At 44.9% G+C, this 14,076-nt stretch overlaps 1 protein-coding gene across 1 annotated transcript; it reads left to right on the top strand.

The window, feature by feature from the left end:
• The first annotated feature begins 12,174 nt into the window (after nucleotides 1-12,174).
• LOC110788415 (uncharacterized) lies at nucleotides 12,175-13,875 on the top strand. Its single transcript, XM_021993058.2, has 2 exons — nucleotides 12,175-13,540; nucleotides 13,628-13,875. Exons 1-2 carry the CDS (start codon nucleotides 12,175-12,177, stop codon nucleotides 13,873-13,875), a joined length of 1,614 nt encoding a protein of 537 aa, XP_021848750.2.
• The last annotated feature ends 201 nt before the right edge of the window (nucleotides 13,876-14,076 follow it).

Genomic DNA, 14,076 nt, shown 5'->3' with positions numbered 1-14,076 from the left:
TATTCCATGAGTTGATCTTAGACAATCGTTTTCCATCAGATTAGGGTTTTAAAAATCGAAAAAGCGATGATTTTTGATTTCGGACCTGATTATACGCAATTCATCCAATAATTCGTAAAAAATTTCGAAAAATCAACAAAAAATCCAAAATTTTGACAGATGCAAAAACAATAATAATCATGCTAATTCATGCTTTGAATACATAAAGGCTCTGATACCACTGTAGGGGAATACAGTTAAACATAATAACATGTGCGGAACAATCCCCAAAGCCAGAAAACATGTATAAAGCACAGATTAAGCAAACATACATTCGAAGCGTGTTTTCCACAATAATCTGTCAACGAACACGAACAAAGAACTCCACTTGTCGTTCCTCTACTTGGTTCACCGACACGACCAGATCCGTCTTGATAATCGTAGCTTAGACAATTGATCAAGATACTTTGCTTTTGGGAAAAACTCACTTTGGAGGCACAGAGAGAATTAGGGTTCTCTGTGTCTCTAGGGTTTGAGTGTATGAATTGTGTGTGTGTTGAAAACAAGTTTGTAAGGTTATATCATTAACCTTACTAACCGACCAAGCAAGAAGCAAGGCCGGCTAGCAAGCCGTGCAAGCCAAGCAACACAGACACACGCCCGCGCCCAACGACACACTGCAGGCCGAAGCCCACAGCGCGCGCGCCGAGCAGCTAGGCCGTGGGCCTTGCTCGCTCGTCGTGCTGTGCGCTAATGCTTGCTGTTGCGTGCTCGCGCCCAATGGGCTTGCCTTGCTTGCTCGCGAGCTTGCTGGCTCGTTGGGCCTTGCACGCTTACGTGCTTGGCTCGACAGGCCGGCAACTCCGATGCCCTTCGTATTCGCGATTTAATATACTTCCTATATATTATTTATCGTTTTGTATACGACGAATCACCGTCATACGATACGATTTATTCTTGTCGCCCAGCTTACGAATATTCCAGATACGATATACGATTCCGACAAAGGTCGTATCGTATAATACGTTTCCAACTAATTCCCTAAAAGCTATTAAATGAATTTCCGATTCATTTAATCCGGTGATCTGTTACGTGTCATTGGTGTGACCTTGTAGGTTCAGTCAAGAGTAAGTTGTGAGTTCAATATCCATTGGAACTCACTGATCGGAAGCATTGCTCCAGCTAGCTGTTCCGATCACTTGATCTCACTGAATTAATTGTTCGCAATTAATCTGAACCTTGGTATTAGACTTAATGCACCTTGGGTGAAGGACATATTTCCTTCACCGACTTGTACACAATACTGCTGGACGTCAGTGACAGATATGAGATTGATCGTCCGTTCCCCATGAAGTCGCCGGTAGAAACCAGGGACAGCTCCCTTTACTGTAAGTTCCATTGTGATGTGGGACATGAAACTAAAGATTGCAAGAGTCTGCGAAGAGCTCTTGATGGATTAGCCGCCAAAGGACTTCTGAAATCATATCTCAGGTTGAACACAGGGGGGAAGTGGTAAAAAGTTCTACAAGAAAAGTAAGTCACCGTCATATCGACGTGATGACAATGACACTGATCCAGAAATCGTAGCCGTTTTCTCAGGGGGCCTAGATGCTGGGGGCCCAACAATGAGAGGACAAAAGGACTATGCAAGCCGGCTGGGGCAAGTCATGTTGTCTGGAAAAGCTCCAATGGACCACTTCCCTAAAGTGGAGATTTGTGAATCTGATAGGGGCAAGATAGCCACTCCTCATGACGACCCCTTGGTTATTAAGCTGAAGGTAGAAAACCTCAAAGTAAGGCGTATTTTAGTAGACACGGTGTTAGAATCCAACCTTCCTTGCATTGTACTTTTCTTAATTTCCCTTGTATTGATCTTATCTAAACTTTCTAAGACTTTTCTTTGAAGTTTCTAGGCTTTAGATAAGATTATTATGTTACTGTCATTCCAGTGTTCACTGGGTTCTTTTAGCTAATTCAAAATAAACCTCTATGAGGGGTATGACTCAATACCTCTCACCAGAAGTTGCCTTTGCTTAATCACTTGCGTTGTTGTGTGCCTTTATTGATATTGTGCTGTCGCTCGTTTTTAAGCTTACTTGCCTCAACAAAGTCCCTCAAACAGATACACTCGCGTCGTCGGTCCCACTTGTGACTGCTGTGCGCACACAAGTGCCCGATCGGCGCCCGCGTCCCTTCTTGTCGCCAAAAGACAAGAGCGCTCATTCTCAGAAACCCTGCTTGCTCGTGCTTCACGAGCCCCGTTGAACTCGTTCCGCACAAGGCTTGCGTCCCTACCGCCCTCTAGGTAGGAGCGCGCCGCACGGCCCGGTGCCCAAAACATTTGGACCGTGACAGTTGGTATCAGAGCCAAGGCTCAAATCTAGACCCGAGAGACCCGAGGGAGAACCTCAAGATGGAAGCAATACTAGAGAGACTAGCCTGGCTGGAGGGCAAGTCTGAATCATGGACCCAGACCGAAGAGATCGTCATCAAGCAGGATAAGCGGATAGACGATCTTGAGGCCGACGTCGAAGAACTGAAAACTGAAAGAGACTCATTGCGCGAGCATCTCAACTATCTACAAGGGATGGTGGATGACTCGCAGGACAAGTGCGCTACTCTGATGCGTGCTAACAGAGACACTGGTGGGGGCGGTACAAGCCGAATCAAGCCACCCAAGCCTCGTACCTTCTGTGGTGCGAGGGACTCCAAAGAGGTCGACAACTTCATCTTCGACATGGAGCAATACTTCAGGATATCCCAACTGAAGGACAATCTGATGGTGGACACTGCAACAATGTATTTGGCGGATGATGCTAAACTCTGGTGGCGGTGTAAGTACGCCGACATCCAAGCCAAGAAGGTGGTGATTGATACATGGGAAGAGTTCAAGGTAGAGCTCATATCCCAATTTTACCCTGAAAACACAGAATTCATTGCTCGGACGAAGCTAAGAACCTTGCAACATAAGGGATCCATCCGAGAGTACGCGAAGGAGTACTCCGCGTGCATGCTCGACATTAAAGACATGACCGAGAAGGATCGGTTATTCAACTTCGTCAAGGGATTGAAGGAGTGGGCTCAGCGTGAGATCTGGCGCTCAAAAGTTGACACCTTATCAGGGGCCATTGCGGCAGCAGAAAGGTTGATGGATTACTCGTCCGATAGAGCACCCGCTCAGAAGAAGGGGAACAACAACTCTACAGTGAGCACTCCTAAGAATTCTGGGAATGGCTCCCAAGCTAGTTCCAACAGTGTGTGGAACAAGTACCGAAGTGGGGGAGAAGAATCACAGAGGAGTGGCGGTCCCTCCTCTTTCAATAAAGGGGGAGCTCAGTCCGGATCTTCATCGTGGAACAAAACCCTCACTTGCATATTGTGTCGTGGACCACACAAATGGTTTGAATGCAAGCACAAAGGAGAAATTGATAGTTTGCAGAAGAAGTTGTCCGCCATGACCACTTCAGAGTCGACTCCACAGGATGATAGAGAAGAGTCGGAGTATGATGAAGAGGAACCATCAAAGCTGGGCGCCGTCCACATGATGTATGCCATGGGAAAAGAATCTCAAGGAGAAAAACCCCACAGTACTGAATTGATGTATGTAGAAGTCCAGGTGAATGGGAAGAGAGCCCGAGCTATGGTAGATACAGGTGCCACTCACAACTTCGTTACTGAAAGCGAAGCAAAAAGACTCGGGTTAAAGTTGATGCGTGAAGGGGGGAAAATGAAAACTGTCAACTCGGCAGCGAGGCCCATTCACGGCATTGCAAAGAATGTTCCCACCCAGCTGGGAGACTGGAGTGGACATCTCAACTTCACAGTGGCGACTATGGACGACTTCAATCTGGTGTTGGGCATGGACTTCCTCCGTGCCAGCAAAGCCGTCCCGATGCCGCACCTGGGTTCCTTACTAGTGGCAGGGCAACAACCTTTCCTTCTTAAGACATGTGCCCCTGGCAAAGAGACGAAGAAACAAAAGGGGCCTCTTTTATCAGCTATGCAGTTGAAGAAAGGGCTCAAGAGGAATGAACCTACATTCCTCGCTACCCTGTCGATGAAAGACGATGAAACACAAGGAGATACACCACCAGATCTCATGGACTTACTTAGAGAGTTTGCTGATATCCTTCCAGAGGAACTTCCGAAAGTTCTCCCGCCGAGGAGGGCCATTGATCACGAAATTGAGCTAGTGCACGGAGCCAAGCCTCCGGCACGAGGTCCGTATCGAATGGCTCCTCCAGAGCTTGCTGAACTGCGAAGACAGTTAGATGATTTGCTGAGAGGTGGATTTGTCCGCCCTTCTAAGGCACCCTATGGTGCTCTGGTCCTATTCCAGAAGAAACAAGACGGTAGTCTCCGCTTGTGCATCGATTATAGGGCGCTGAACAAGGTGACTGTGAGAAACCACTATCCAATTCCACTAGTGGCAGACTTGTTCGACCAGTTGGGGGATGCAGTCTACTTCACTAAGTTAGACTTGAGGTCGGGGTACCATCAAGTTCGGATCGCTCAAGGCGACGAACCAAAGACAACATGTGTTACGAGATACGGAGCGTTCGAATGGCTCGTCATGCCCTTCGGGCTAACCAATGCTCCAGCCACATTCTGCACACTCATGAATCAAGTCTTCCATGAATACCTCGACAAGTTTGTAGTGGTATACTTGGACGACATTGTGATCTACAGCAAGACACTTGAAGAACACATTGAGCATCTGAGGAAGGTGTTCGAGAAACTAAGAGAACATCACTTGTTTGTGAAGCGGGAGAAGTGCGCGTTCGCGCAGGCAGAGATTGGCTTCCTTGGTCACTTTGTAGGAGCTGGCCGTATCAGAATGGATCCGAAGAAAATTCAAGCTATACGTGATTGGCAAGCCCCAAAGAACGCCTCTGAACTACGGTCGTTCTTGGGACTAGCTAATTACTATCGAAGATTCATAAAGGGTTACTCGGAGATAGCTAGTTCTCTCACAGACTTGTTGCGAAAAGACAACTCCTGGCAATGGGCGGAGACCCATCAAGTGGAATTTCGCAAGTTGAAAGAAGCAGTGATGAAGGAACCAGTATTGGCTCTCCCCGACATCAACAAACCCTTTGTGGTAGAAATAGACGCATCCGATTTTGCTCTCGGGGGAGTGCTCTTGCAAGAAGGGCATCCAGTTGCGTTCGAGAGTCGAAAGTTGAATGGGGCTGAGAGAAAGTATGCTGCACAAGAGAAGGAACTTCTTGCCATCGTTCATTGTTTGAGAGGATGGAGACATTACTTGTTGGGCTCGAAGTTCATCGTCCGCACGGACAACACATCTGCAAGCCACTTCCTCACCCAGCCCAAACTGACAGGTAGACAGGCTCGATGGCAGGAGTTACTTGCAGAGTTCGATGTAGAATTTACATATCGAACTGGAGTGAGCAACAAAGTTGCAGATGCCCTAAGTCGGCGTGCCGACCTAGCTCCTTTGCGAAGACTTGCTCCGTTGTCCGCAAGCAACGTGGCCACATCAGTCAAAGATCAAGTCAAGCATCATCTTGCGGGGGATCCTATGACGGACACCATAAAGAAGATGATAGAAGAGGGGAAGACCAGACGCTTTTGGATAGAAGATGATCTTATATACACCAAAGGCTACAAGCTGTTCATCCCGAAATCTGGAGGCCTTCGCCGAATGCTCTTGAAAGAATGTCACGATACCTTGTGGGCAGGTCACCCCAGTTGGCAGAGAACCCTCAGCTTGCTCTCCTTGGGCTATTACTGGCCTGGAATGAAAGAAGATGTGATGGGCTACACGAAGACTTGTCTCGTGTGCCAACAAGATAAGATTGATAAACAGAAATCTGGAGGCCTACTGGAGCCACTCCCCGTCCCCACTCGGCCATGGGAGAGTGTCTCGATGGACTTCATCAGTGGATTACCGAAAGTGGACCAGTTTTGCTCTGCAATGGTAGTAGTTGATCGGTTTTCCAAGTATGCCACATTTGTACCGATACATAAGACATGTGGTGCTGAAGAAACTGCTGCTCTATTCTTCAAGCACATAGTGAAGTATTGGGGCTTGCCGAAGAACATTGTCAGTGACAGAGATCCTAGATTCACAAGTATCTTTTGTTCAGAATTGTTCCAAATGATGGGTCGGCGCTGAATATGTCATCAAGTCACCATCCCCAGTCGGACGGGCAAACTGAGAGATTCAACGGACTACTGGAGGAATATCTGCGTCACTTTGTGAGTGCCAACCAGAAAGATTGGGTCAGGCTCCTTGATGTGGCACAACTCTGCTTCAATGCTCAGAAAATCTCTGCGTCGAATACAAGCCCTTTTGAGCTGGTGACTGGCCAACAACCCCTTCTACCACACACGGTAGCGGGAACCGAAGATGGGAGAAGCCGTCAAGCTCGAGAGTTCACAAAAGAATGGGAACAGAATACTGAAATTGCTCGTGCCTATCTAGAACGAGCATCGAAGCGCATGAAGAAATGGGCCGATCAAAACAGAAGGCCAGTCGAGTTTGATGTGGGAGATATGGTAATGGTGAAGGTATTGCCGGAACAACTAAGGTTCCTTCGAGGCAGAGATCGCAGGCTCATCAGAAAATATGAAGGCCCCATCCGCATCACTAAACGGATTGGGAAGAGTGCTTACAAGGTTGACCCTCCTACATGGATGAAGATACATCCGGTGTTCCATGTTAGTAGGCTCAAACCCTACCACCCAGATGAAGAAGATTCTAACCGCAACATCAGCACCCGCGCCAACATCAGGCTCCGCCAGCGCGGAACCACCTCAACTGAAGACTGAAGCAGCTTCTCTATTTATTTCTTTCTTTAGTTTCTTTTGTAATCTTGTAAGTCGTCGAGGACGTCGACATCTTTAGTGGGGGAGGATGTTAGAATCCAACCTTCCTTGCATTGTACTTTTCTTAATTTCCCTTGTATTGATCTTATCTAAACTTTCTAGGACTTTTCTTTGAAGTTTCTAGGCTTTAGATAAGATTATTATGTTACTGTCATTCCAGTGTTCACTAGGTTCTTTTAGCTAATTCAAAATAAACCGCTATGAGGGGTTTGACTCAATACCTCTCACCAGAAGTTGCCTTTGCTTAATCACTTGCGTTGTTGTGTGCCTTTATTGATATTGTGCTGTCGCTCGTTTTTAAGCTTACTTGCCTCAACAAAGTCCCTCAAACAGATACACTCGCGTCGTCGGTCCCACTTGTGACTGCTGTGCGCACACAAGTGCCCGATCGGCGCCCGCGTCCCTTCTTGTCGCCAAAAGACAAGAGCGCTCATTCTCAGAAACCCTGCTTGCTCGTGCTTCACGAGCCCCGTTGAACTCGTTCCGCACAAGGCTTGCGTCCCTACCGCCCTCTAGGTAGGAGCGCGCCGCACGGCTCGGTGCCCAAAACATTCGGACCGTGACACACGGGGAGTTCATTAGACATTATCAGCACAGCTTGTCTAAATCGTCTTGAGCATGACTCTAAGACAATTGAAAAGATACATTATCCGATCATTGGATTCGGAGGCGGCATAATTCATCCCCAAGGGATAATCACTCTGCCCCTACGAGTAGGAGTTCGGCATCAAAGTAAGAACTTGAACGTCCGATTTCTAATTGTGAAAGACCTCACTGCTTACAATATCATATTGGGCCGCCCAACTTTGAATCAGGCCAAAGCAGTGGTCGTCACTCATCTTATGCTTATGAAATATGTCTGTGATAAAGGCTAGGTCGGCACTATTCATGGTGATCAACAGCTAGCAAGAGATTGTTATCTCACTACGCTAAGTCCCGAGGCTTGGGGGAAAACTGACGAAGCGAGAGCAAGCTCAAAAAGAAAGCTAGACGAGATAGAGGAGAAAGTCAAGAAAGAAACCTTTACCATTGCCATGGCTCACATGGAAGCAAGGTGACCTGAGCCGGTTGGTGGGCATTATGAAATAATTCTTGATAAAGCGCGTCCAGATAGGTCGGTGCCAGTAGGGGTCTCTCCTGACGATCAGCTTGGGGCACATTTGGTCACTCTCCTGAGAGAGTTCTAGGACATTTTTGCTTTTGCTGTGGAGGAGATGCCGGGCATTGATCCAAGTATAGCCGTCCACAAACTCAATGTAGATGAGTCCTTAAAACCTGTTCGTCAGAAGAAGAAAAATCATGGGGAAGCAAGAAACAAAGCCGCGGCTGAAGAAGTTCGGAAGTTGTTAGAGGCTGGGTTCATTCGGCCAAGTCAATATCCGGATTGGGTAGCAAATGTAGTGTTAGTGCCAAAGCCTAATAAGTCATGGAGAATGTGTGTGGACTACACGGATCTAAACAAGGCTGTCCAAAAGACAGCTTCCCTCTGCCCAAAATAGATCGGTTGGTAGACTCGACGGCCGGTCATGCTATGATGTCCTTCATGGACGCCTATTCAGGTTTCATCAGATTCCTTTGTGGCCAGAGGACCAGGAAAAAACGTCATTTGTTACTGAGCAAGGCTTGTACTGCTATAAGGTGATGCCGTTTGGCTTAAAGAATGCGCCGGCCATATTTCAGCGTCTAGTCAACACTGTCTTCTCTAATCAGTTGGGACGAAACATCGAAGCCTACATTGATGATATGATAGTAAAAAGCAAACAACGTGAAGAACACATGGCTGACTTGAGAGAAACTTTTGAGACGCTCCGGAAATATCAGATGAGGTTAAATCCAAAGAAGTGTGTTTTTGGAGTAACGGCTGGGAAATTCTTGGGTTTTCTTATTGATGAAAGGGGAAATGAGGCCAACCTTGACAAAGTGCAAGCAGTAATAGATATTACGTCGCCAAAATCAGTGAAAGAAGTCCAACGTCTGACTGGATGTCTAGCGGCCCTGGGACGGTTCTTATCAAGAGCAGGCGACAAGTGTCACTATTTCTTCGGAACAATCAAGAAGAAGAGTAAATTTGAATGGTCCGAATCGGCAGAAACTGCCTTCGTCCGGTTAAAGGAACATCTCCACACCTTACCCCGGCTGGTCAGTCCTCTTCAAGGAGAAACTTTGTATGTATATCTGGCCATCTCCGAGTGGTCCTTGAGTGCTGTGTTGTTGACAGAAAGGGAGGGAGTGCAACTCCCCGTCTATTTTGTGAGCCATGTCCTGCAGAATGCCGAGCTGAGATATCCTCCAATTTAGAAGTTTGCACTTGCGCTATTTATGGCAAGTAAAAAGCTGCGTCCTTACTTTCTAGCACACAAACTAGTGGTGTAACACCCCGACCTCTAATTCAATTATTAAAGCGTAATTAGCAGCGGAATTAACCTAATTTGGTCGGGGCTTTACCTGCCGTAATTCCCTCTTGGAAATTACAAGGCAACATCATACGTAAGCCATAAAAACCTCCAATTTAATATAATAATCCTTTATATTCAAAAAATACAAGTACATAACTTACTAGAAGTCTTTAATTAAACTACTAAAACATTAAGCATAAACTCGGTGATTAACATTAAAGTGAAATTCCTCGCCACTACTCGTTTCCATCGTTCCCCGCAGTACCTAAATCGGAAAACAAAACGGGGAGCCGAAGACTCAGTAACGACTACCCTAGCGACGTAAATTCATTTCAATTCATTTTATTTAATAACACAGGGAGAATAGAATAAGTAAAACATTTAATAAAACATCATATTTAATTCATTCATAAACTTTTAATGAAAAACGTCATTCATAAACTTTTAATTAACATGCTAGTTTTCGGCAAGTACGAACCGTGAAGGAATTCTCCACTGGGCCTGGGCCCTGAGCCTGGGCTCATCATCGTAACATGGGGCCTGGGCCCTGAGCCTGGGCTCATAAACCATGGGAGCCTGGGCTCGTAATCCATGGGTGGACAGGTGTCCGTGGTGCATGCATGACCGATAGATAGGAAGATGGTAGTTTATATACCGCCAGACAAACTATGTCTTTCACTTTCATTTATCATGTTTTATGTATTTTACTAAGCCTTGGCTTGTATTTCAGTTGAAATAACATAACTCATTTAACTCATAAAACATCATTTTGATCATGAGATCAATAAAATATCAATAGCATTGCATAAACATCATTTTATGAGAAAACTCAATCAAATCATATTATAGGAAACAATTCAATCAAATCATATTTCATCCCACAATCCATAAAACACATCAAAACATTTAATTCATAAATTCAATCATAACGTCATAATTTCATAAATCATATTTATAAGGGGATTGCGGGTACTAGCAATAGCCGTTACCTCAACTGTAGTTTTATACTTCCCGTCTGATGGATCGTTCTTCCTGAGCTCCAAGTCCGATTTCTTTCAGAATATTAAATTATTGAATTAGTAACTAAAACGATAAATAATTTAAAATCAACATTTTATAAGTAATAAATTTTGCAAGTAATGAATTTATAAATAACGAATTTTCATAAAATTATATTTTCGAAATTTAACGAAAATGTTATTAATAGAATTTTCAATCGAAATATACATATATTTTATAAATCAATTTTTATGAAAATAATATTTAAATTCCAATTTGATAAATAATACTAGAATCTTAAAAACCTGAAAAAATAATAAATAATTTATTAGTAAATAATTATATCATAAGAATTATTAAAACATAAATATTGATAATATTGGAAATCTGAAAATTATAATTCAGTTTTTAACATACCCAAAGCCCAAAGGAAAGTGGCCCAACTTAGTTATGGGTTTGAGGGGAAAATATATCAAGTTTCAATTGAAACTGATTTTTGGTTTCTGGGAAGGGAGGCACGAGTAGGGGAAGGCTCGAAGAGGAGGAGAGGAGAGGAAGGAGAGGAGAGGAAGGAGAGGAGGGAGGAAGGGAAGCAACTGGCTGGGCGGCGCAGCGCCGGTGATGCGACGCCGATGGTGGTGGCTGAGCGGCGGTGATACAACACGGAAGGGGCGAGGGAGGTCGAGCAACGGAGGGAAAGAAGAGGAGTTTGAGAATGGTTGGGCGGCTCTGGGCGGCGGAATCAGAAGCTCGCCGGGGTTGAGAGGCGGAGGTGGGTCTAGGAGGGTTAGTGAGGTGGCCGGGAAGTGGTGTTGCTGCGTGGGTGGTGCATCGAGCAGGGGAAAAAAAAGAAACAGGGGAGGCAGGGGAGGTGGGTCGCAAAGGAGAAGAGAGAGAGAAAACAGGGGGAGTACGGTGGGGTACGGTGGTGGTCGAGGGATTGAGGTGGTGTTGGACGGTGATTGAGGTGGCGACAATGGTGGTTATGGTATGGTGATTGAAGGTGGCTAGAGGTGGTGGTGATTGACACCGACTGCGCAAGGAGGAGAGAAAAGGAAAGCAGGGGAGTGCGAAGGAGAGGAGGATAGGAGGAGGGGTGTGGTGGTGCGTGCAGTGGAGGAGGGTGGTCGAGGCAGCAAGGTGGTGAGTCTGTGTGGTTGGGAAATAGGTGGTGGAGGATCAAATCAGAGAAAAACAAGATGGAAGTGAATTTGTCAAATTGATTTGGTTTTGTTGATGAAACTCAAACTGAGTTTCCTAATTTGTAAATCGGTAGAGTGTAGGAGAAGGAGAAGTCCTTGCTCCCCAAGGCATGAATTTAGACTCATTTTTTAGGAAAGGGAGTGAAGAAATACGCGGAGAGATGCAAGAAGAAGAAAAATGGAACTTTTTGCTCTTTCAAGGGCATTTTAGTAATTTTCACTAGTTAGGCAAACTTCTGAATTTTAATTGCTATTTTAGAAAACTACTAAAAATAGAAATGTTTAGCTAAAATAATTCTTTATAAAAATATCTTCGTATAAAATAAGAACGTTCCGAGATTATTAAAATCCGAAATAATTACGAAATAATTAAGATTTAAAGAGTAGCTTAAGCTCGTAAATATGAAATTAAATTATAAAATCTGAAAAATAAATCGTGTAACAATATTAAAATTTCAAGCGACATAAAACTTCGGTGCTCGGGAAGAACGGTCCATCGAACAATTAATATAAAATATCAATTTCATACTTAATCAATTATTTAATATACTCTAACTTAATCCCATCTTATGTTATAAAATAATATTAATATTAAAATGTTCGAAATTAGGGCTTAAAATGATTTTAAGCTAAATAAAAATAATTAAGCATAATTAATCGAGTTTTAAAAATTCGGGGTATTACAAGTGGTGTACACAGACCAGCCGTTGAAACAACCGCTTACTAAGCTAGACGCTGCCGGACGAATGCTAAAATGGGCAATTGAGCTGAATGCATTTGACATCTCATATGAACCGCGAAAGGCTATCATGGGACAAGCATTTGTCGATTTCATTGCAGAAATGACGAGGCCTACTTTTGAGAAGAACGTGGCGACCCGTTGGACGGTATATGTAGATAAGTCGTCCACCCAGAACGGATGTGGAGCCGGCATAATATGTCAATCCCCTGAAGGAGACAAGTACGAGTACGCCATGAGGTTTAACTTCCAAACTTCAAACAATGAGGCTGAATATGAAGCTTTGCTAGCCGGCATAAAAATGTGCAAAGCCGCCGGAGCTCAAGAGATACTTGCTCTTTCTGATTCACAGCTCATTGTAAGTCAAGTAAACGGAGACTACGAGGCAAGAGATCCCAACATGATCAAATACATGCAAGCTGTGCGTCAAGAAATAGAACATTTGAAGAGTTTCGAAGCTAAGCAAATTCCCAGAACAGAGAACAATCAGGCCGATGCCCTGTCTAAACTAGCTAGCTCGGCTTCCTATGACACTCCACGTCATGTGTTTTGGGAAGTGAAAGAAAGACGAAGCATTGAACAAGAGTTGTGCACTCCTGTGGTAGCCATACTTGGCCGGTCATCAACTTGGATGGCCCCCATCATTGCATATAAGGTAGAGGACTCACTTCCAGACGACCCAAGCCTAGCCGCCAAAATTCAAAAGAGAAGTTCTTGGTTTGAATGGTGGAATGGAGTTTTGTATAAAAAGTCATTTTCCAGACCCCTCTTGCGGTGCGTTACTCCTGAGAAGGGGAAAGAAATTATGGACGACCTGCATCAAGGATTGTGTAGCTCTCTTATTGGAGGACGAGCTTTAGCTGAAAAAGCCCTGCGAACTGGTTATTACTGGCCCACTTTGAGAGAAGACGCTCTGGCCATGGTGCAGAAGTGTGACAAGTGCCAACGATTTGCGCATCTCATTCACCGGCCGTCTCACCCTCTCACCCCTATCATGAGCCCCATTCCTTTTGCCAAGTGGGGAATGGATCTATTGGGACCATATACAGCAGCCCCTGGAGGCCGGCGCTACGTGATTGTAGTCGTTGACTACTTCACTAAGTGGGTAGAAGCAGAAGCCCTCAAGAATATAAGGACTAGTGATGTAAGGGAATTTATCTGGAAAAATATTATGACTCGCTTCGGAATACCACAAGCTATCGTCTTTGACAATGGGCCTCAGTTTGAGACGCCTAAGCTGAAGGAGTGGTTAGCAGACCACGACATACACATTTTCTTTGCCTCTGTAGGACGACCTCAAGCCAATGGCCAGGTCGAAGCATTTAACAAGATAATCTCCGAGGGGATAAAAAAGAAGCTAGATGAAGCTAAAGGTCTATGGGCTGATGAGTTGCCAAACGTCTTATGGTCAATCCGCACCACGGCTAAGAATTCCACCGACGAAACCCCATTCTTGCTAGCCTATGGTGCCGAGGCCGTACTGCCCATAGAGATGTGTGAACCTACACTAAGAGTCATGTTATATGACGAGAATGCCAATTGGGAAATGATGAAGTTGGCCCTGGATTTTTTACCCGAAGTAAGAGGAAATGCGGCATTGAGGAAACATTTGTACAAGATAAGGATGGCGAGGGAGTACAACAAGAAAGTCTCTAAAAGAGTGCTCAAGATTGGGGACTTTGTTCTCCGAAAAATGGAGTCTGTGTGACGAGCCAATGAGCAGGGCAAGCTGACACCAACTTGGGAAGGACCCTATGAGATCTATGACAAGGTCAGGGATGGAACTTATCGCATTCAGGACATGCAAGGCCGACCCATTCTACGCACCTAGAATGCCGACAATCTCAAAAGATATTTTTTCTAGATGTGTTCTGACTTCATCCTTTATGGAAGATTCTGCTGTCTAGAC

This window comes from Spinacia oleracea, chromosome 3, assembly GCF_020520425.1.
Source record: "Spinacia oleracea cultivar Varoflay chromosome 3, BTI_SOV_V1, whole genome shotgun sequence".
Taxonomy (NCBI): Eukaryota; Viridiplantae; Streptophyta; class Magnoliopsida; order Caryophyllales; family Amaranthaceae; genus Spinacia; species Spinacia oleracea.
Note: the sequence above shows the minus strand (reverse complement) of the source record. Positions and strands in the feature narration are given on the sequence as shown.